General features: G+C 38.7%; 2 protein-coding genes across 9 annotated transcripts in view; one reads left to right on the top strand and one right to left on the bottom strand.

Annotated features, from left to right (window-relative positions):
- The window catches only part of EIF5B (eukaryotic translation initiation factor 5B), a 73,187-nt gene extending 71,667 nt beyond the window's left edge, over nt 1-1,520 (top strand). For both annotated transcript variants that reach the window (XM_036028295.1, XM_036028294.1), the window contains exon 24: nt 77-1,520. In XM_036028295.1, the coding sequence (XP_035884188.1) occupies nt 77-184 (108 nt within the window). In that variant the 3' untranslated portion in view covers nt 185-1,520. The remainder of the gene's footprint in view (nt 1-76) is intronic.
- Nucleotides 1,521-1,724: 204 nt separating this feature from the next.
- The window catches only part of REV1 (REV1 DNA directed polymerase), a 107,088-nt gene continuing 85,788 nt past the window's right edge, over nt 1,725-23,024 (bottom strand). For 6 of the 7 annotated variants that reach the window (XM_028514580.1, XM_028514582.2, XM_036028291.1 and 3 more), the window contains 11 exons: nt 15,984-16,204; nt 15,560-15,732; nt 7,855-7,957; nt 6,556-6,721; nt 6,137-6,339; nt 4,574-4,807; nt 3,874-3,994; nt 2,994-3,214; nt 2,762-2,897; nt 2,420-2,522; nt 1,725-2,131 (listed from right to left, as the gene is read on the bottom strand). In XM_028514580.1, coding sequence (XP_028370381.1) covers nt 2,020-2,131; nt 2,420-2,522; nt 2,762-2,897; nt 2,994-3,214; nt 3,874-3,994; nt 4,574-4,807; nt 6,137-6,339; nt 6,556-6,721; nt 7,855-7,957; nt 15,560-15,732; nt 15,984-16,204 — 1,793 coding nt within the window. In that variant the 3' untranslated portion in view covers nt 1,725-2,019. The remainder of the gene's footprint in view (nt 2,132-2,419; nt 2,523-2,761; nt 2,898-2,993; nt 3,215-3,873; nt 3,995-4,573; nt 4,808-6,136; nt 6,340-6,555; nt 6,722-7,854; nt 7,958-15,559; nt 15,733-15,983; nt 16,205-23,024) is intronic. The other variant, XM_028514581.2, reaches the window with a different exon arrangement.

Genomic DNA, 23,024 nt, shown 5'->3' with positions numbered 1-23,024 from the left:
ACTGTGGGGCCACCTGCTTTTCTGGCACTTGGTTACACTCTGTTCCATCTGCCCTGTTTGTGCCTCACCCCTGCAGATCAGCAGGCAGTCTATCGACGCTCTCAAAGACTGGTTCAGAGACGAGATGCAGAAGAGCGACTGGCAGCTTATTGTGGAGCTGAAGAAAGTCTTTGAAATCATCTAGTTTTTCCACATGGGGCAAGAATTGGAGTAGTGCAAGAAAAAAACAAGATTAAAAAATGGAATGGACATATATGGACACTGATGCACTTAAGAATGGAAGGAAAAAAATAGATGTATAAAATGTTTTCCATGAGAAACCAAGAAACTTACACTGGTTTGACAGTGGTCGAATACATGTCCCCACAGTTCCAATGTGCCTGTCCACTTGCCCGCTCCTTCCCAACCTCTCTTTACTGGCTGCTGTTTTAAAGTCTGCCCTTCCCAGAATTTGGATTTTTATTACAGATCTAAAGCTCTTCCGATTTTATACTGATTAAATCAGTACTGCAGTATTTGATTAACCAAGCTTCTGCAGATTTTGTGATTCTTGACTTTTTTGATGTAAGAAACACTTTATTTATGCATCTCCTTCCCACAGTCATTTTTTTGCAGCATTATTCTGCCATGTGTCCTTAGGAATTTTTTAAAATAGAAAAGTAGGCATTCTGGTATTTCTTTATCTGCTTTGTGTGAAATCCATGGTGTAAAAGTGTAGCTGGCTGCTGTTTACTGCTTGTCTAGTCATGAGAGTCCACTGTAATCAACGCACAATTCTGATACCAATAAAGAAAACACATTCACCAGAGAGCTTTTAGGCCTCCATGTTAGAGTAGCTTCTCTCCCATGAGTCACCAGCTCTTTCTTTTAAGGACAGGAGCTGTTAACTGTCCTACCTTGTGTACCAGCACATGTTAACATTAGAAATTGTATACATCAATTTTGGCCTAGAAAATCTATCATGCATACATTTTCTGATGAGACAATCAACAGGGCATTGGTAACTATTTGGGCTTAGTGCTTCTAAATTGTTGCAGAGATGTCATAATGAATTACTAATTCACATTAGTAATGGGATTATATAGCTAGTTTTATGGTTTTCCTAAAAAATGTGGAAAGTGGGTCCACATGACTATATACTCCTTTCCCCAATGTAAGAAATCTTTTAGTGTGAGATTACTTCTTATAATAGATCTCAAAGATCTTACTACCTATTTATAGCAGTGTTGAATGAAGTCAGTGTGGGGTGTTTAAAAGATTAATGTTTCCAAGTACTGCTGTAGAGTTATATTTTTAAAGTGTATGGCATAACACACAACAAAAATACTTTATATACATTTGGAAGTCTGTACCATTCATTATTGAAGTTTCTCAAGGGCAGTAGAGGCAAAGAAAAACACCTCTAAACCACCTGTGGGGACATAATTTTCCCAGGAAAAATTTGATCTTTAATTGTGTGTGTTCCAATTCAAAGTATGTAAATTCCTCCACTTGGAAGAAGTAAAGATTTTCTTAACATGCTCCTGTGTTCATGCTTGGGGATATGAAAAGATTGTAAAGATTTATTACCCTTATTTGTTAGAAATGGAACCCACTCTGGGACCTCTCATAAATTACAAAACTTATTTAGCACCAAGTCTCTTAAGTTGGGCTTGAGGTTTTCAGCCTATAGTATAAACAGTTCAAGATTCATTTCCTAAAGGATTCACAAAAAGGAACCTATACAAAATATACATACAGTTCTTTATTAAACAACTGTAAACACTTCACTGTAAAAATCCATAAAACTTTATAAACAAACATTTTGTAAATAGAATCTATACTACAATAAAAGAATTAACACAATTATTTACATGCAATACTGACAAATTTGGCACTTATTGAAAAGAAATGTACAAAACACTTGCTCAAAACGAAATTTAAAATTATAAAAACTCAGAGCATTACTATCATGCACTTTGCAAATACCTCACAAGCACTTATGGCACAGCCAGCGGAGAACACTAGGCTCCTGCTCATTTATGTCACTTTTAATGTGCTCCCATAAGTCTGTTGTAAAACTACCTGAACATTGTCAAGAATAAAGTCAAATGCCATATTCCAAACTGATTCCACAGACTGCTGCATCAACCTAAAAGGTGGAGAAACAAATATCAGGAAAGACCAATAATTCCTTTCTCAAGAATCAGTACAGTCTCTTTAGAATTTAAGGGTTGAGGGGAAGAAGCTGATTTTGACCCTCTTCATTTTACCCAGTGTATTTATGGCATTCCTTTCTCTGGGACTCAAAATACAGGGCACCCCTTCTTCATTAACCCTGAAGAGTACAGGTAAGGCAACTGTCAGAAACAGAGCCTCACCTCCCTCAGCTAGCCCTTGTGACATGCCATTTTTCCCTTCTGCTAAAAGTACTAATTACCTTTTCATGTATTTTATAACAAGATCCAGTTTTTCCAAATCTTTCTCCTCTATTAGGTCCGTGCAGTATTTCACAACTTGCAAAATGTCTTCTTCCATTGGATCTAAAGAGAGGAAAAACCTCAAATGAGAACCAGCCCATCTGTTTGTTTCTACAACACAACAGGCTATGAAGGATCTTTCCACAGCCAGTCTCAAAGGTTAAGGGTTGGCCAGTTTAAGCTTACTAGATTTAGGAAAATGAGCTCCATCTATATAGTCGAGCTTGTTCATGTTTTGAAATCATAGGACTGTTCATTACACATCTGGTTTTCGGCTGGCTATCTGCCCCACCCAAGCTAACCTGAAATGGTCGTTATCCACTCTCTGAGCAGTGTCTTCACATCACTGAACTCGACAGCTCCTGCCAGGTTGGGTGCCGGGGGTCTGACACAGCCAGAAAGGCCTGGCACACCTGAAGTAGAAGCAGAGAGTTCTCCCTGTTAAGAAAACAAATGATAACAAGTGCTATATTTAACATCAGCTACATTTAGATTCAATAAAATGCCCAAGTTTAAAAAGCATTAAAACATTACCAGAGGTTTTTCAGGAGCAGAATCTTCATGTTTCAGAAACCCATCAATTAACTTCTGGGGACTCCCACAGGCCCCTGGCATGGTTTTTGCAGGACTATTAAGTAGTTTGTTTTTCAGAGGGCTCTGGATCTTTTTTTGGGGACTGATGGGATTTTTTTTCTTGTTTCGTTTCTTTTCTTTCAATGCTGCTGGTTTTAGCTGAAGTAATGGATTCTTTGGCACTAAAAGATAATGAACACAAGATCCTCAACCAATGTATTTGGACAGTAGGATGGATCTCACTGCTACCCACAAATCCACCCCTGCACACATCCCAGCAAGGCCTCTTGTCGGACAATGGCCAAGAGTGCAGGCCCTGCAATTCATCTCTGCCACTTCCTTGTGTTTCCTTTGGAACACTGCTGACCTATAATGGGGTGCTCACGTTATTAAATGAAACCTCAGAAGGTGAAGTACAAATAAATAACTCATCAGGCCCTACCCTGTTTTTATAGTAAATACAGTATTTGTGATCCATGGTCAGAAACCTTCCAATTTTGTGTTTTAAAACTTCATCCCTTGAAGTATCAATTTCAAAGAATGACAATGGGCCTGGCCCATTCAAATCAAAAAGATTTCTGGAAGCAGTATATTCAAGCTTATTTTTAAGGGTTTTTTAAAAAAAGTTAAGAATGGTGTTTTTCAGTCAGTCAAGCAGTTGACAGATACAACTCTAACTAGGACTATATAACACTTATGTTGTATACTTTTCTATTCCCCCAATATGAAGAGCTCTTAACATGACTAAGACCTTAGCTTTTGGCCATTAAATACAATAATCATACACAATGCCTCCATCTGTCTCATGTTCGTTTTGTTAATCATTACTTTACAGGCTTACAGGCTGTGCTGGGTGGCTGCTGGTGTGCAGTGTTCTCTCCCTGCCTCTGTCTTTGATCATACGCTGCTCTCAGCTCCTTTTGAAGCTCAGCAGGAAGGGCAGCAAACACCTCAGGGTCCACCTAGTGGAAAAGAGAAGTTTCAAAGTCAAACCTAAGTTGATTTCTATATAGCAGCTGGTTTACACTTTTCACAAAAAAGATTTTTTGAAATACTTTTCTGATCTGTATGAATGTAAGGAATTAAATTCTGAGTATGAACTGCAATTAAAAAAACACTAAGGCAAAAAGCACAAACAAAATGAGAAGCAGAACACAAGAAAACAGGCTCATATGTAATGTTTTTTGAAACATTAGATTGTGTTACTGTCCATAGTGTGATTATGCATCCCCGGCCTGTCACTTGAGTATGGCCAAGTGGCCTCTGGTCAGTGAATGGGGGAACAAGCCGTGAGCATCCAGATACCACAGCCTCCCTCTTCTCTGCCCTCAGTTGCTTCAGGAAAGGTTGCTCTGTCGGTCTGTCCTGCAGATGAGGAGGAAATGAGCCAGCCTCTCCTGCCTCAACAGATATGGTACAGACTAATGAGGGTTTGGGTGCAAAGGAATATGGGAAATAAGACATGCCCTGAGCTGCAGTAGGAGAGGTGAGTAGGGTGAGACTATTTAAACTATGATAGAAGGCCCCTGAATTGAACTTACCTGTGAAAATGCTGGAAGGGCTATTACATTAATTCCCATGTCACTGTTAGATTCTTGAGGTTCTGGTATTTGTAACAAAACTGTTCCAACTGGCTGTGGCAAAATTCCTGTATTACAGCCATTTACTGGTTCTTTCTTTTTGTCACCATGCAGCTCTCCTTGCTGAACAGCACAAACTTGCTCTACTTGTTCCCGGATATCAGGTGGAAGTGCTTCTAAAACAGACTGATCGAGCTATAAAATACCATACATAGGGTGTGCAGTTATGCCACGCTCAGAGATGATTTTTTGGAGAATTAATGTTTCCCTTTCATTTCAGTGTTAACATACTGGGTAATGAACACAAGGTGCAGATACAGAGAACCAGGCCAGGAACCCCCCCCCCCCCCAGCTTTTGCCATTGGAGTGTAAGTAGTAATGTGTGGATTCCAGAGATGAGAAGTGTACACACTGGCCAGTCCCACTGCACTGGGTCAGTCCATATACAGTCACTGGATCTCCCACACAGAAAGAGCCTCTGTCAAACTCAAATCTCAGACCCCACCCAAGGGCAGGGGCCAACGCCTATGGCATGTACCGTATTTTTCGAACTATAAAACACTTTGTTTTACATTTTTTGCTTCAAAATTTTTTCCATTTTCCTCTAAAACCTAAGTGCGTTTGGGGTCTGCACCATAAGACACACCTAGGTTTTAGAGAAGGAAAATAGAAGAAAATTTTTGAAGCAAAAAATGCGGTTAAATTACAGTCCAAAAATACGGGTATGTCAAATTTCTAAGCCCCAAGTCTGCCTTTCAGATAGGAAACTATATGCCCCCAAACAATTCTAGGCTGAGAGCAGCCAGTTAGAAGATTTCTAGAAGCTAACTTCTCTAACTGTATACCTGACTTCCCTGCTCCTTTGGCCAGGTCCCCCCAGTGCCCACCCCTTAGGAAGCCCGGAAGCCCGGCAGGCCAATCTCACCGTGACAGGTGCAACTCCTTCTGGATAACTCAGCAGCAAGTGGGACCCAGTGCGCACACATCACAACTGCCCTGTTTCCCTAGTCTACAGCTAGCATGCACATACCCTTCAGCCTTATGCTACTTTGTGCAGCAGAGAAATAGACTTCCAATCTGGCTCAAAGTGTTCTCCTACACTCCCGCAAGGGGTAAAAATTCTAGCACCACGCCACACTGACAGCCCACCCCAGCTGAAAGGAGTAGTTCATGTTAGGAAAATCATTCACTCCACTTTGAACTGTATGCACCTACTGCGCAAAAAACCTTTGTCACAAGCCTCTAATCGGCAAAGCTCTGTGACCACCAACCACTGTCAAAAAGAGGTACAGAGGCTGTGACAAGTGGCAGTTTAAGGAACTGGCTTTCATCCACGTTTTACAATTTAAAAGCGTTGCAGATCTCTGCAGAAGCACAAATCTTTCACTTCAATTGGTCATTTCTTACTTGGAATTTAGTATCAGTCACCCTAAAAAGTCACCCTTTTTCCCCTACTGATAAATACACCATTCCCACTGTAAAACTACATTTGCATATATATCATGTAGAATTATAGAAATATACCTGGGAAGGTGATGGGACTTCTATACTCAGGTTAAGTCTTGACTTTAAACTGATGGGAGAATGTAGACCATTCCATTTCCCTGAAGACTCTGCTTTGCTAGTAACAGGGCTGATACTTGATGTCAGATGTGTGGAAAAAGATGGCAAGAAAGTGCAAGTTCTAGAGGCAGATGATATTTCCAGATCCATTGCAGCCAGAAATACTGAAAGTATAGAAAATATATAAAATAGCCTCCTCAGATCACCTGGGTGGGGGGGGACTTTAATCCACAAACTTTATTACTGTTCATCATGTTTCAGAATGTCAGTTTGTCTCTTAAAAGGTCACACACACAGAACCACACCAGACAACTGTTTTAATTGGGGCCTTCCCAAGGCTATAAGCAGCACCCAAATGAAACCACACTGACACCACTGACCTTCCTTGTGCTCCTCTTCTGTGGGTTTCTTTGCTTTCTGAAGTTGGAAGAGATCGAGAACAGAATGGGACCCGCCAGGAAAATGGCCTGGCTGGACTGATGTGCGACTGGGACACGCAGGGGGGTTTGGATTAGCTGGAACCAACTGGTTCACGTGAATCCCAACCTAGAATCAGACAAAAGAATACGTTTCTACAAAACTAAAGCAAAATATGAGAATATTCCTTCTCATACTTCTCAGCTAATCCTCTTTTTACATCTTCTAGATCCTGTTACTAGAATATGAGGTTAAATGAAAGTATTCAAACAGCCTTCTAGTTGATTACAAAAATAACTAATATACTACCTAGTAAGTAGACAGTCCCCTCAGTCTAAAGTATCCAATTCTACCCAATAAAATGCAATCTCTTCAAAACCAGAAAATCCAAAAAAAGGTGAGATATTATATCCTACTGAGATTCTTTCTACACAGCCAGCTAAGTTTTTAAAATAAGATTTTAAAAAGGTTAAATAAGGAATAGTTTACCTTCAACCATACTTCATATAAAATAATATTTTAAAAATGGGTCTGGGAGAGGATGGGCCACAGATACCCTTCAGGCATCTGTACAGCCAGCCAGCCACCCCCGGCCCCGCCCCCGCACCAACACAGAACCTCAGCACTGCAGGGAGAAGCACTCACAGCTGCTTTAGAGATCTTTAATCCTTCCACGAAACCCAGGCCAAGTCAGTAATGACCCTGCACTCAACGTGCACACATGTGACTGAACCGACCAAGGTTAAATCTTGAAGAAAACTGAAGGTTTTCAAGTTTTTGAGACACTTCATCTATCTGTTCTTAAGGCATCTTCATGAGCCTAAGGTTAAACTCTTCCTTCTAGGGCACCCTCTTTAGACATCAGAGTAATTTCTGATTAAAAAGTATGTGATAGGTACAAGGATTTGTAGATTCCACTCCTCCCAATCCTATCTATTTCCAGGGGAATGAGAACATGAAGCAAGATAATGTGTGTAAAATGAGTCCTTGGGTAATTAAAAGAAAGGTACTATAAAAACTCAAGATATAAAATTATTATTCTAGGCAGAAAGCAAAGGTATTTCAGAACAAATTTGACTCTTCTCTGAAAAATATGGAGATCGAGTCAAATGAGAAAGACAAAGTTTTTCAGTTTCTATTCTGCTTGTATTATATCAAAAAGTTGAAACCTGCAAATAAACCCCTACACCCCACCATGACCATATTCAGATCAAACGTCAAATGAAAAACAAGTACAGAATTTTAAAGTGTTATATACTCACCCCTCTCATATCCGATATATTTAGTTTCATTGTATGAAACATGTTTAGCATAGCCTTTCCGATTATTTTTGCACTATCTGTTGCCTGGTCAAGAGTTACAGTCCTGTAAGTGGTAGAATTAACGTTTTTAAAGTAACAATAGCTGCATTCCACATGTATTTACTACTATCTCAGCAGTAGTGAACTGTTCAAAGAGTTACAGAAAAGTTGTAAAGAAAATTACAAAAAATATAAATAAGTACTAAATATAATCCTTACAAATGAATGAGACAGTTTTTCCTCAAAAGATAAAATTAAATAATTACACTGGCAGCAAGGGGAAAAGAAAAATCACACAGAACATTGGGACTTTAAGATAAAAACTAATAAAGACCTGGCCAACTAAAAATAAGTTGGAACTTTTAAAAAAAGTACTTTAGTTAATGCATGTACAAATATAAGCACACTATGTTGCAACCAAAGCATGAATGGTATTCTGAGGGAGGTTCCAGGAAAGATTATATAATTATATATAAATTATATATATATAATATATATAATATATATATAATTTACATATAACATATAAAAATTATATATATAATATATATAAAATATATATATAATATAAATTATATATATAATTTATATATAACATATATATACTTTTATATATATTGAGGGTATTGTTACTATTCAAAAAAGAGGAATCCCTTGTACTTTGGTTCTTGACTCATTTTGTTATATTTGAGGTAAAGCTGCTCATACAATTCTACTTTCCCTCAGATACTCTATAAATCAATGAAGAAATGTGTGGGCAGCTGTGACAAAGAGGATATGGTGGTACCCTGACTAAACTCAGGGAGATCAGAATATAAAATTCTTAGATATTCCAGGACTCCGGAAGGAGGACCACCAAAACTACATGTACTGTGTTTATTTCAGTGCCATGAGGACATTATGCATTCATCTATAAAAAGGGCCCGTTTGTTTAAGAAATCATATGGAAAAATATCTCTACTGATTTGTTACCTAATAATCACCTTTAGTTTATTTCATGTAGATAAATATAAAAACATAATTTCACATAGATAAATATAGATAAAAGCAGAGATAAATAAGTTAAAAGAATGATTTTTAATGGACCTTAGTGGATTAAACATGCATTTATCTTAATTTCTTTCCAAACCACCACTAAACTGACTGAAGTTATTTTTAGAAGGGTTAAATTCAGATTTCTGGTCAAGATGGAGGCATAGGTAACCATGGCTTGCCTCTTTGCACAGCCACAGCAAAAACTACAGGTATACTACAAAACAAGTATCACCGAGAAAACCGAGCTGTATGGAAGTCCAACAACCAAAGAATTAAAGAAGTCACATTCAGCCAGACAGGTAGGAGGGGCAGAGACATGGAGATGCGAACAAGCAGTCCCATACCCACGAGTAGTGGATAAAAATCGGGAGGGATACCTCAGGAGCGAGGGATCCCAGCCCCACACCAGACCACCCAGCCCAGGGTTTCCATGCCAGGAAGATAAGTCCCCATAACTTCTGGCTGTAAACACACCAGTGAGGGATTGGGGCAGTGGAAGAAACTGTGGGATTCTCAGGAGTCTCCACTTAAAGGGCCCGCAACAGACTTAGGACTTACGCAGACTCATTCCCTCTGGGCTTCAGCACCAGCCTGGAAGGGACCAGTAGCATACATGGAGAAAATGAACTGTCTGGCATCAGGGCAAGTGCTGGGGTACAACTTCCTCCCAGTCAAAACTCCAGAGGCCAGTCAGTGCCATCATCCCCTTTCTTTAGGCCCTACTCCACACAGAGCCACAGACTGGTGGACACCATATCAGAGATTCCATCAATCTGGTTTATAAGAGTTGCCCTGCCCTGGTGATTACCTAAGGCTCTGCCCCATCCAACTTGCCTGTGAGCTTTTCTACAATAGGCTATACTACTAAGACACGGAGTCAAAGCAGCTCTACTTAATGCATAAAAACAAACACAGAGAGGTTGCCAAAATGAAGACACAAAGAAATATGGCCCAAATGAAATAATAAAACAAAACTCCAGAAAAAAATAAACAAAATGGAGATAAGCAATCCATCAGATGCAGACTTCAAAACATTGGTTATTAGATGCTCAAGGAACTCAATAGGTACTTTTAAGAACATTAAAAAAGACCCAGGTAGAAATGAAGGTTACAATAGGTAAAATAAAGAAAAATTAACAGGGAATCAACAGTGGAGGGGATGAAGCTGAGAATGAAATCAATGATTTGGAACATAAGGAAGAAATAAATATTAGAACAGTAAGTAAGAAGAATAAAAAAAAACGAGGATAGGCTAAGGAGCCCCTGGGACAACTTGAAATGTATCAATATTCATAGGGGTGCTGAAAGAAGAGAAAGATCAAGAACCTGAAAACTTATTTGAAAAGATAATGAAAGAAAACTTTCCTAATTTGGTGAAGGAAACAGACACAAGTCCAGGAAGCACAGAGAGCCCCAAACATGTTGGGCTCAAAGAGACCCACACCAAGACACATCATAATTAAAATGCCAAAGGTTAAAGAGAGAATCTTAAAAGCAGCGAGAAAAAAGGAGACTGTTACCTACAAAGGAGTTCCCATTAGACTGTTAGCTGATTTCTCAAAAGAAACTTTACAGGCTAGACGGGACTGGCAAGAAGTGTTCAAAGGGATGAAAAGCAGGGACCTATAACCTAGATCACTCTTATCCAGCAAAACTGTCACTTAGAATGAAAGGGCAGATAAAGTGCTTCCCAGACAAGGAAAAGCTAAAGGAGTTCATCATCAGCCAAGCCATTATTACATGAAATGTTAAAGGGACTTATTTAAGAAAAAGAAGATCAAATCAATGAACATTAAAATGGCAATAAATTCACTATTAATAATTGAATCTAAAAAACAAACTAAGCAAACAAGCAGAACAGAAACAAAATCATAGATACGGAGATGATTTGCAGAGTTACCAGTCGGGAGGGGGAAGGGGGAGAATAAGGGAAAAGGTACAGGGATTAAGAACAAATTGGTATGTACAAAATAGGGGGATGTTAAGAACAGTATAGGAAATGGAGTAGTCATAGATCTTATATGTATGATTCATGGACATGAACCTACGGGGGGATAGCCAGGGGGAATGTGGGGTTCTGGGTGAAGGGGAGCAAAGGGGGAAAAACTGGGACAACTAGACAGCATAATCAATAAAATGTATCAAAAAGTCAAAAGGTATAATCTCTTAAAAGATAAAAGTGGGAGAGGAGGAGATACAAAAAGAGAAACATTAACTATAGTTTAGAATACTGAAAGCAAATCAGTACACAGTAAGCCTGCTAAGATCCTAAAGAAAGGCACTAAGCCAAGTAAGCCTCTTTATGTGACAGAACCTCCAAAGAGCTCAGTAATTAGAGGTTATCAGGTATGTATGAAAGGATGGGGAATGGCAATGAGGATGTACAAGAGATTCCTCCTCTTCTGTGGCAGACTTATCACCCATGGAAGAGGTGCGGAAATCACGTGCGGCTAAGGGAGAAATGAGGCACCTCCCTCAAAAACTCACACACCCTTCCCCTTCTAGACCCTCTTTTCTACTGAGTAACCAGAATGCCAGCTGCAATCCTTCTATCTTCTCACCCGCCCCCTAGGCAAGAGATGGGGAGATTCCAGTCTAGGGAAACTGTTAAGCTTAAGAGAAAAGACCACAGAGCACCAGTGGGTTGTGGTAATCCAACAGCAAGCCCTTCCAACCACTCATCTATGGTGAACTCACTGTTCTACATGTCCCAGTAAGAATCAGAGGATCCAAACAGTTCACATTTGAAGAGACCACCAAGAACTATCAGACGGATACTTGAAGAAAACCTCTAATACAACAGCAACCAAAACAGGAAAAAAGAAACTTGGAGAAACACTCACACTGGGAACAGAAGAATATGAGTTACAAGAGATAAGAGATAATACTGCAATTTGAAATAAGAGATACTTTAAATATTTAAGTATGCAAAGAATAAAGCCAATACACTCAGATTTAAACTGTTACTAGAGACAAAAATTTAATACTGAAAAGGTACCTGGCACAAGGACAAAGAGCAGACAATAAAATTCCAGAACCCTGAGACACAGGCTCTGCAAGTTCCAGAGGGAAAGGACAAGCCCTATAAAAACAGGCAACCAGAGGAGCACTGAACTTCTCAAAGGCCATCCTGAAAAACTGATGAAAACAGAGCCTTTGAATGGTCTGAGGAAAATGATTACTAACCTATAACTTACAATTATAACCTTTAAGTCAGCCAAACCACCGAGCACCAGGACAGTCACACAGGTTCAAAGGTATGTACAGACATGTGTTCTCAGTAAGATACCAGGAGGAGGAGGAGGAAAACAGGGATCCAACACAGATCTGAGAAGGCTTTGCAGGAGGTCTTAAAATAAACTGATCCAGACTAGAGTAGCAGCCTGGGGGACCCCAAGAGAGAGGTCTCCAAGTAAAAAGACTGAACCAATAGATTGCAGATGTATTGAAACATACTGGGAAGGAGTTTAGGGATAACCTCTTACAAATTCACACAAAAGCAAACAAGCAAAACAAGATACAGGAGAGGAAACATAATCATAGTGGACTACACGGATCAGACTTGCACAGTATTTTTATGGTTATAACATTGTTACCCTAAACACTGATGGAACCAAAAACCAATTATTTTATTAGGAGCAATGATATATTCATACAAGGAAAACAGTGATCGATAATAAATCCTTATCTACAACAGAAAGTCAATAAACATTTTGCAAAACTGAAATAAGCTAGAAATAGCAGTTTAAGTACATATCTAAAAATATGGAGGTAAATACCAGAGGAAACCATTAAAAAGCTGAAAAAGAAAAGCTACTCAGAGCTGGGGAGGAGTGCAGAGGATTTAAAGCATTGTATGTGACACCTTGTCAATTACATGCATTACTTTGATTAAATATATGTATGTATTTCAAATTAAAAACACCTATACAACAAAAGAACTGAACTCCAAGGAGGGAAAATTCTTTTCCTAAAAGGAAAAGTGTTATAAGAAAAATTTTCCTAAATGGATAATGAAACCAGACCTCAATCTACATGTAGTTCTGACATGGAACTTAAAATTTGTTATTTCTATTACAATTTCATAATGTACTGGAATCTGTAAGTCACATGATTGTGACGTAGCTTTTGGTTAAGGCCAAGTACAAGGAATTGAAGAAATACAGAATGTGGAGACCAGTTCTTAATTTACTCAACTGGACAGTACCAACTTTTGCCATGTATAATGTGTGCTTTTTCGCTCAAATTTTTGAGGGAAAAATTAAAGAGTGCATTATACATGGGTAGTGCCTGAAATACACTGTTATCTGTTCTTGTGTTTTGTAATTATGTTACATGAAATTTCTTGTACCATAATATGTTAAAAAATAAATGCTAAAATTCCTTTACAATAGAAAAAACAAATATCTAAATATAAATGAATTGAAAAATTAAAACAAGACTTTTTTCCTGAAAGTTTGGGCCACAGACGTGGGTATGCCGTATGCACGGGAGCACGTTATTATACACATCAAATATTAGTAGTAAGAGTAACAGAAGGAATCCACAAACTTTTCTGTAAAGGGCCAGAGAGTAAATGACTTGTGCCCAGTGGTCTCTTCCACATTCTTCATTTTTCACAAGCTTGTATATAAAAATCATTCTTCCTTCACACCAATAATATAAGAACAAGACACAGGTTGCCTTTGGCCCACCGGAAGTAGTGTGTCAACCTCTGAATTAGAGGAGATATAGGGTCAGTATTATAATATTTCATGATCCTTCACCTACAGCATTTCTTATGTAGTCATAATACCACCACAAAGTTAGGTTTAAGAGAATGGCTTATAGTCTATCTACATCTCAGTAACATTTAAAAATGACACCTGTTTCAATTACTCATGTGCTCCTTTTGCATCATGTGTCATCCAAAGTTAATATTTTAAGGGCACAGCAAAATGTGTATTTTATTACTTATGTTTATTAAACAAAGAGCCCTTATGTTGTCCGAGGTAAATACTGAAGCACTGTGGAAGCAATGACACAGAAGCTGAGGTGTGCGTCAGAATCACTGGGGCAAGGGGCAGATGCTGCGAGGCCAGTGAACAGCCCCTGTGGAAACCAGGTGATGGGTACTTGGGAGTTCACTGCACTATTCTTTCTACTTTTGTGTTATATGTTTAAAATTTTCATAATAAAACTTTTTTTTAAGTTCAGGACAAAAAAGGAAGAAATACACCAACAACAGTAAACATACTGTTCAGATAAAAATGCTGAATAAATATTATATTATATTATCCTCAGGGGAAATAAAGTATAATAAACTCCAGTTTTTTAAATGTTGTAATTAGATTTCTAGACAACCTGGATTTTTCCAAACAAGATGACATAAAGGCTGATATTCTTAGTAAGATTAGACAGAGTAAGCCCCTAAAGTACTGTTGAATGCATCACAACATGCAATGCTAAGTAACTATAAGATATTTAAAATTGCATACATGGCAAAAGGAAATTCTAATTACTACCACTTCTCCTTCCACAGGAAAATTATTTCATTTCTAGATGATTCTTTTCATGTATCTTGAATAAATAAAGCTCCAGGTTACAATACCAGAAAAGGTAATAACATTATAAACTGGACCTGATTCTCCCATAGAAACCATGTTTAAAAAGAATTATGTCCAGAGTAAGGTCCTAATAACTTATTATAGAAATGACCACTATCACTATATTTAACAAACTACCACCTGAAACAGGGGTACATCAAATGTTTATTAAAATAGGTAAATATAACAGTTTGAGATTACCAACTACATAAAAATGTATTTTATTAAATTATGCTGTTTAATGTATAATTTGTAATTTCTGTCTTTCTGGTAAACAAAGGCATTAATGATAAAGTTGGAAGTTTTCTGTGATTGACATCGTCTCATTACTCTTAGCAACATCACTATAAATATGTAATCATGATCCATATAGTCGGCATGAGCTTTGCTTTCCTTATGTGTGACTTTCAAGGTCAAAGTCTCAAAGCTTTGTTTGACCAACAGATATAATACACTGTACAGTGTGTATGTAATGGCGTGCAAAACTAAGTATTTTCATATTGGCCACAATTCTTAACTGAAGTTTTGTATTCGTTGCCCTCAAATTAAAAAAACAAAACAGAACAGGATTTTTAAATGTGTTCTAACAGTTTTCAGAGACTGCAATGATAATCGTTTCACAAACAGAAATTAGACCTCCCTAAATGAAGCAAATGTACCATTCAAATAATTCATTAAATTACTATATTAAAATTCCCCAATGGGACCCTTTCACCAAGTCCACAACCATCTTTATAGGTGCAGGTGGTAGGGCTCTCCTTCTCTTTGTGTCCATGCACCTAAGTCAACACCCTGAAGAACTCCAGGATGGTCTGCCAAAGGTCAGGAACAGATTGACAGGCTGATCTGCTACAAGATCACGTGACTGACTGAACCTGACCATATCAACATAATTGAAATGGCCTTAGGCTGAGGCCTGGCTCTACAGATATCAAATAACATCAGTGTTTACAGATCTTATAGTTACATGCTTCCTTGGTTTTCTGTAATTATAATAACCTGCACTGAAATATTAATACCCAATATTATATTTAAGATAGGTTTACCTGGCAATGTTATCACAAATTCCATGGCCTCCAAATTTTGCAGTTTCTACAGGGGCCCCCGGCTTTCGTACCATTATTTTGAGAGTCAGGCGTTTACCCTTCATGCCAGCAGCTTCAAGTCGTTTTTGAATTTCTTCTGAAAGACTCATAAGAAAAGCTTCTGCTTCTTTGGGCTTTGGAAAGATAAACATAGAAAAACTCCCATGTTACGTCCTATATACCTAACAATTCCAGTATTATACATGCACATCATTCACTATCTTGCTGAGAATCTTTACTTAAAAAACGATTCTGCAAGCTCTAGGAATAGCAAGTTTTATCACTTAATGTCAAGCACCAAGAGTGTGGTCTAGTTGACAAGATAGGACTATGTGAAAGTATCAAGGACAATCTAAGGCAACAACACCCAATGAGAAGTCAGTACCTGGGTAAACCTTATTCCATAGTTGATCTCAGCCGAAATAGATTTTCTTTCCTTCTCAGTTCGAACTGGTCTATCATCCAAACCGCGGCAGAACCTATAAAGCATCTGACCTGTTTTGGGACCAAATTCTTTCTGAAGTTTCGCCATGGTCATATATTGCAAGTCTCCACAAGTTTTAATTCCCAAAGATGCCAGTTTGGATTCCATCGACCGTCCAACTCCTAGGAAACAGGATATATTGAGTTTAGTTCTACACATATACTATGAAAAATACTTTATCAATATGAAATTATTAATTCAGATTAACTTTATTATTTCATTTTATTATTAAATCAATCCCATAATTTAAATAATCACCCTAAAAATTTTTAAGTAATTTAACTGAAGCATCTCATTAAAGAATTTTTTAAATGTACTTTATTGATTATGCTGTTACAGTAGTCCCATTTTTTCCTCCCCTTCATTATCCTCACCCTGTACCCCTCAACCCTCCTCCTACCATCATTCCCCCACCTTAGTTCATGTCCATGGGTCATACACATAAGTTCTTTGGCTTCTCCATTTGCCATACAATTCTTAATCTCTGCCTGTCTATTTTATACCTACCATTTATGCTTCTTATTCTCTGTACCTTCCCCCCCATTCCTCCCCTCCCCTCCCTGCTGATAACCCTCCATGTGATCTCTATTTCTGTGAATTCGTTCCTGTTCTAGTTGTTTGCTTAGTTCATTTTTGGTTTTGTTTTTTCAGGTTCAGTTAATAGTTGTGAGTTTCCTGTCATTTTGCTGTTCATATTTTTGATCATCTTCATTTTCTTGGATAAATCTCTTTAACATTCCATATATTAATAAGGGCCTGGTAATGAACTCCTTTAACTTCACCTTATCTGGGAAGCACTTTATCTGCCCTCCCATTCTAAATGATAGCTTTGCTGGATAGAGTCATCTTAGATATAGGTCCTTGCCTTTCATGACTTGGAATACTTCTTTCCAGCCCCTTCTTCCCTGCAAGGTTTCTTTTGAGAATCAGCTGGCAGTCTTATGGGAACTCCTTTGTAGGTAACAGTCTCCTTGCTGCTTTTAAGATTCTCTCCTTATCTTTCATCTTGAGTAAAATAATTATGATGTGCCTTGGTGTGTGCTTCCTTGGGTTCAAATTTTTGGGACTATCTGAGCTTCCTGGAAGTTTATTTCCTTTGCCAGACTGGGGAAGTTCTCCTTCATTATGTTTTCAGATAAGCTTTCAATTTCTTGCTTTCTCTTCTCCTTCTGGCACCACTATGATTTGGATGTTGGAACATTTAAAGTATTCCCAGAGGTTCCTAAGCCTCTCCTCATTTTTTTGAATTCTTGCTTCTTCATTCTGTTCTGGTTGAATGTTTCTTTCTTCCTTCTGCTCCAAACCATTGATTTGAATTCCGGTTTCCTTCCAGTCACTGTTGGTTCCCTGTATATTTTCCTTTATTTCACTTACCATAGCCTCTGCTTTTTTCTCTATTTTGCGACTATACTCAACCATTTCTTTGAACATCCTGATAACCAGTGTTTTGAACTGTACATCTGACAGGTTGGCTATCTCTTCGTCTGTTAGTTGTATTTTTTCTGGAGATTTGATCTGTTCTTTCATTTCGGCCCTAATTTTTGTCTGGGCATGTGTGTTAGGTAGTAAGAGGTGGAGCCTTAGGTATTTGCCAGGGTGGGGAAATGTACGTGGCTGTGTTGTGGTGCTTTATGTGGGGTGAGGGGTCTGAGAGGGAACAATGTGGCTTGCTCAGCTCTCCCATCAGCTTACAGTCACTTTCTCCGCTACCCACAAGCAAACTGGGACCTTCTAATGCTGATTCCTGGCTGGGTGGTTTTGTGTCTGTTCTAGGACCCTGTGGGTCTCTCCAACAAGCTCTCCTATGCTGTTGGGAGTTTCTCCTGCCACCTCAACCCCCACAGATTTTTTCAGTCAGAGGTTTTGAGGCTTTATTTCTGTGCACTGTAACCCTGAGTTGCATGGTTTGTCTCGCTGCCCAGTTGTTCCTCCTGGTTTCTCAGTTTATCCACACAGAAATGTTGGACCACCCATTCTGCCAGTTACCGCCTTGCCTGCCCCGGTCATTCAGCCACTGTTGCAAGTCACTTCCACCCCTCCTACCGATCTGGATGAATGTTTCTCCTTTAACTCCTTGGTTGTCAGACTTCCAGAGTCTGATTTTTCTTGCAGTTCTCATTGTTTTTTTGTTTTTCAATTTGTTGTTGTCCTTCTTTTGATTGTGAGAGCAGGCAAAGTGTATCTACCTACTCCTCCATCTTGACCAGGGGCCCTAGGCTTCTAAATTAAAGAATTTTTTCATAAATCATGCTAGTAATTTCTAGAAGCTTCTCAATTTGGGCTTCACATACAGGTAAACCAAAGCTTCTCAAATATGTATTATGTAAGGTCTCAAAAGAATGTGATTTTTTTAAACGTACCATCTGAAGATGTGTTTATTGATCTTAGAGAAAGAGGAGAGAGAAACACTGATCAGTTGCCTCCCATATGCACCCTGACTGGGGATCCTACCCCCAACCTAGGTATGTGCCCTGACCAGGGATCAAACCCGTAACCTTTTGGTGTATGGAATGATGTTCCAACCAACTGAGCCACCGGGGGTAGCAAGAATGCAATTTTTATTTATTACTAGTAATACCAAAATTTCTATCTTATTCACGAAATCAACTAATTAAGCTATAGTAAGACTTACAGACATAAGGAAACTCATGAATGTTAGGATTCTTCTGTGATTTTGGTGGTGGCTAAAGTTTTCAAGATTAGTTGCAATCACATTTTCTTTAAATGGGAAGTGCAGTAAGAACTTATTGACATAGGCCTGAACCTGAAAATGTTACTGGATGAAGTGGTACCAATGACCTTGGGGATGAAGGTTCCTAAGCAAACCAAGGGGCATTAGGGGACTGGAGGGCAGAGACTAATTTCTTTTATCAACAAAGATGATTTCCCTAAAAAGGTATTACCCTTCCACAGCTGGGCCGGCACTTAGTAGTCCCTACGTCACATGGTTCAAAACTCAAGGTTTGAGCCTCACGCAAAGGATGACGATGGGTTCTGTTGTTTTCAATTTGCCTGAAAGCTTAACAAAAATATACAAATCTAGAAAAGCTATTTAAAAGCAATTAAGAGAAACTAAAATTCTTATTAAAATGGCCTCCAAACTATCAAATCAATACTTTTCATCAGTAATGAAAAGGTTGTGTTTCTGGTCTTCAAGAACTTCTCAGAGAGCTCAGAATGAAGTCTGACATCATCTGCTCATTACTGTTACTTCTGGCTCCTAACAGCTGAGTGTTTTCAGTAGAAGGAACAACCACTCCATCTAATTTCTGCCAGAAGAGCCTCTTGAAGCAGTTATTCATGACACAAGGTTAGGAGGTTGTCAAGCTCACAAAGGACTTATGGCCATGGGAGTGGGCTAGACAAGTTTAAACCAAAAGAATTTATTCCCTAAAAGATTTTAAGGGTGCTGCCTCCCATCTGTGCCATTTTATAGTTTAAGTCAGAATGGAGAACAAGTGAGAATACTAGAGTCTGAATTAACAACAACAAAAAATTCTCCAGAGGTACACCATTCACAAAAAGGTGAAATTCTGAGTGAAACCTTTTGAGTAATTTTCAAGGCAGGGAGGAGAAACACAAGGAAATGGACAAATCATATACTACATTTGCCAAAGTCAGAAAGACAAGATAGACACTTTCCTAGTCATGTTCAGGGAAGGCTTTTTGTCTCTATTTTTTCCTTCTCATTACTGCCCTGCTTCCCATCCTTGAAATGTAACCGTGATCCTCCCCTCATATATCTGGGAGCCAATCTGTTCTCAGTGATTTGCAAAATCAGCAAGAGGCAATAATAATCCTGGATTTTGTGTGTGCGTATTAGGGTGGGGCAGCAGGACACCTATAGTGTTTTGAGAGTGTCTTGAGTATACTGAACAGAATTGTTATTCACTGACAAGAACAAGAGAAAGGCTATTATATTAAACCACCAAACTGACCATCCCTGTAGGGGAGAAGAAAAGATTGTCTCCATTGCAATCTTATCTAATGCAATAGGATGGGCCTGAAGGCCAGTGTGGGAGGCAAGCATGGGGGTGGGTCAACCTCTAACCCCTATTACCTTGAGTGGGGTGGAAAAGGTAAGGTTGGAATCAGCAGCAAAACCCTGAGAGGACAGCTAGTTTAATTGACTGCATCATGTAAGTGTTTATAAGAAATGGAGGCATGGCTAAGGAGAAAGTAACAGGGTCTTGAGGCTCACACTGAGTGTAATTACCTAGAGAGGCAAACTGAAGGACAATATGCTAACTTAGAACCAAGTCTCAGAGAAAGATAAAAGACAATCAAAGATGTGAAAGCTCTTGGTCAAGCCACTGGGACAGAGACTTGGTATCTGTTCTTGAATGAGAACAATTACTTTAGATTAGAAATGGCCAGCAATGTCCCCTCCTTGGTACCCAGAAGTTGACAGCCCAACAGAGCCCTAGGAGAGTCAAGTTTCAGAATAAAGGTTTCACAACTACATGAGCGCTGTCTCTAACAGAACCGTCTGTGACAGCTGGAAACATTCTATACCTGTGCTGTTCAATCTAGTAGGCACTTGCCACAGGTGGCTACTGAGCACTGATATGGGGCTAGTACAACTGAGAAACTAGGTCTTACTTTTATTTAACTTTAATTAGTGTCACTAAGCTTCCCTTGGCTAGGGCTACCATATCAGAACAGCAAAGACCTTTATGTACATACACAGTGATGGTATTTCTGTGAGAATAAAAAGATGGAAACCACAGACTGAGTGCATAAACCCAGAGTAAGCTGAATAGGCAGAAAGGGTCCTTAAATTAAGGGCACACATACAAGGAGAAAAGCCTTGAAAAGATCCAAGGAACACACAGAAATAGCTATTGTACTTAAACGGTTGTCGGGGACAATCCAGTCTTTCATTAGATAACTAGATCTCATTAAGTAATTTATTTGTTAGCTTAACATATCATCACTCTGTGGAGTTCCCTAAAACAAACTTAACTAGTATGTTTTTCCTTCTCATGTAGCTACAATAACTATTATTGTGCGAGGCACACTGTGCTAATAAATAATAAATATTTAGGGCCAAAGAGAGCTTGTGGAGACAAGAAGCAAGGTGTGTCAATACTGAATTTCTCCTGGTTATAGGCTAGAGAGCAAAACTTCCTCAAAGCATGTTCCATAAGATATTAATAGGTATTACATAATCATCTTCAAATATCTTTGGGAGATTACTAGATTTTAACAAATAGGTTTCTTTATTGTAAGAATTCTCAGAACTTTTACTGTGTAGGCCCACCCCTGTGAAGGTTCCCTTAAGTATGTTGAATTCTTTTTTAAAGAAGAGCTTGTACCTTGTAGAACACACTTCGAGAAACTATGGATTACAATGCCACCTTCAGGACAGGGAAAACAGAGAAGGCTGACATTCTGTATACCTAAAATGTTCTAAATTAAGACTGCTAGGCCAAGAACTATACATTCTCTACTTCTGTGTAAAAATACCAACAAATAAACAAACCCTACAAAAATGATTCACTTAAAGATGGTGTTATGGACTGAACTTGTATCCTCAAAATTCCTGTTGAGATCCTAATACACAGTACCTCATTATGTGTCTGTAATTGGAAATGGGGCCTTGAAAGGTAAAATGAAGTCATATGAGTGGGCCCTAACCCAACATGACTGGTGTCCCTATAAAAGGAGATCAGGACACAGATGCACACAGAAAACATGCCATGTGAAGACAAAGGGAGAACATGGACTATAAGCCATAAGGTGGAAGGCTTCACAAGAAACCAACCCTACTGATTAACTCAACCTTGGCCTTCTAGCCTCCAGAATCTTGAGAAAATACATTTCTGTGGTATTTTGCTATGGCAGCTGTAGCAAACTACTAGAGATGGCTGGAATAAATAACTTGAAGTCAAATTTCACATGCAGCTCTAAACATACTGGTTCTTCTTTATATAAAACTGCAGTAAGATGTGTAATTTAAATTGTGTTGTCTAAACAGGTCCAGTAATTCCTCACTTGACACCATCAACAAGTTCTTGGAAACTGATTTGAAGTGAAAAAAGGTATAAGAAAACCAATTTAACCCTAGACTAGTTGATATAAACAACAGTTAAGTTTCCAACAGCATATTTCTGGTCAAAAAACATCACCAAACTTCTAAATAAAGATCCTAATCACTTCCAATATTAAATATTGACATAAATGTGAGCTCTGCATACATTTAAGAAAGAGTAATGAAACCAAATGGCAGCATTCTTTTCCAATCCACTGATTCTAGTCGAGTGGTGGCTGGAGCCTCTCCCAGCAGCTCAGAGCGGCAGGCCAGGCCCCACCCTGGAAGGGACACCTTTATAGCACAAGGCCACCCACACACACCCACACTCAGACTGGGGACAACTCAGACATGCTGATTCCCCTCACATGAATATCTCTGGGATGTTGAAGGAATCCAGAGTTCCTGAAGAAAACCCATGCAGACATGGGGAGAATGTGCCAACTCCACACCGACAGTGGACCCATGGGAATCGAAGTTTTTTTCCTTATCAACATCACAAACAAAATGACACTGAAACAAATGACATAATTCAAGGACCTGCTGTAATTGCTAGCCTGATTTTTGTAAGGTTAATTATTTGAATTTAACCTCAAATGGACCACCACAATGTCATATTTCACATTTCTGACACTAATATATTCTTTTAAGTTATTTATTAGGGAGCCAGGAAGCTTCAAAATTAACCCATCATAAAATGGCTTTTGATCATTTAATATTTTATGGCCTATAACAGAAATTTCTTAGTTCAGATACACTTTTATTAGTCTTAAGAATATGCACCTAAAAATACCACAAAATTCATTTTTACCAAATTAAAAACTTTCATTAAAAATGTGCTGTCTTGGCCCTGGCTGGTGTGGATCAGTGGACTGAACACCAGACTGTGAACAAAGGGTTGAAGGTTC

The sequence above is a fragment of the Phyllostomus discolor genome, chromosome 6 (genome assembly GCF_004126475.2).
Source record: "Phyllostomus discolor isolate MPI-MPIP mPhyDis1 chromosome 6, mPhyDis1.pri.v3, whole genome shotgun sequence".
Lineage (NCBI taxonomy): Eukaryota > Metazoa > Chordata > Mammalia > Chiroptera > Phyllostomidae > Phyllostomus > Phyllostomus discolor.
Note: the sequence above shows the minus strand (reverse complement) of the source record. Positions and strands in the feature narration are given on the sequence as shown.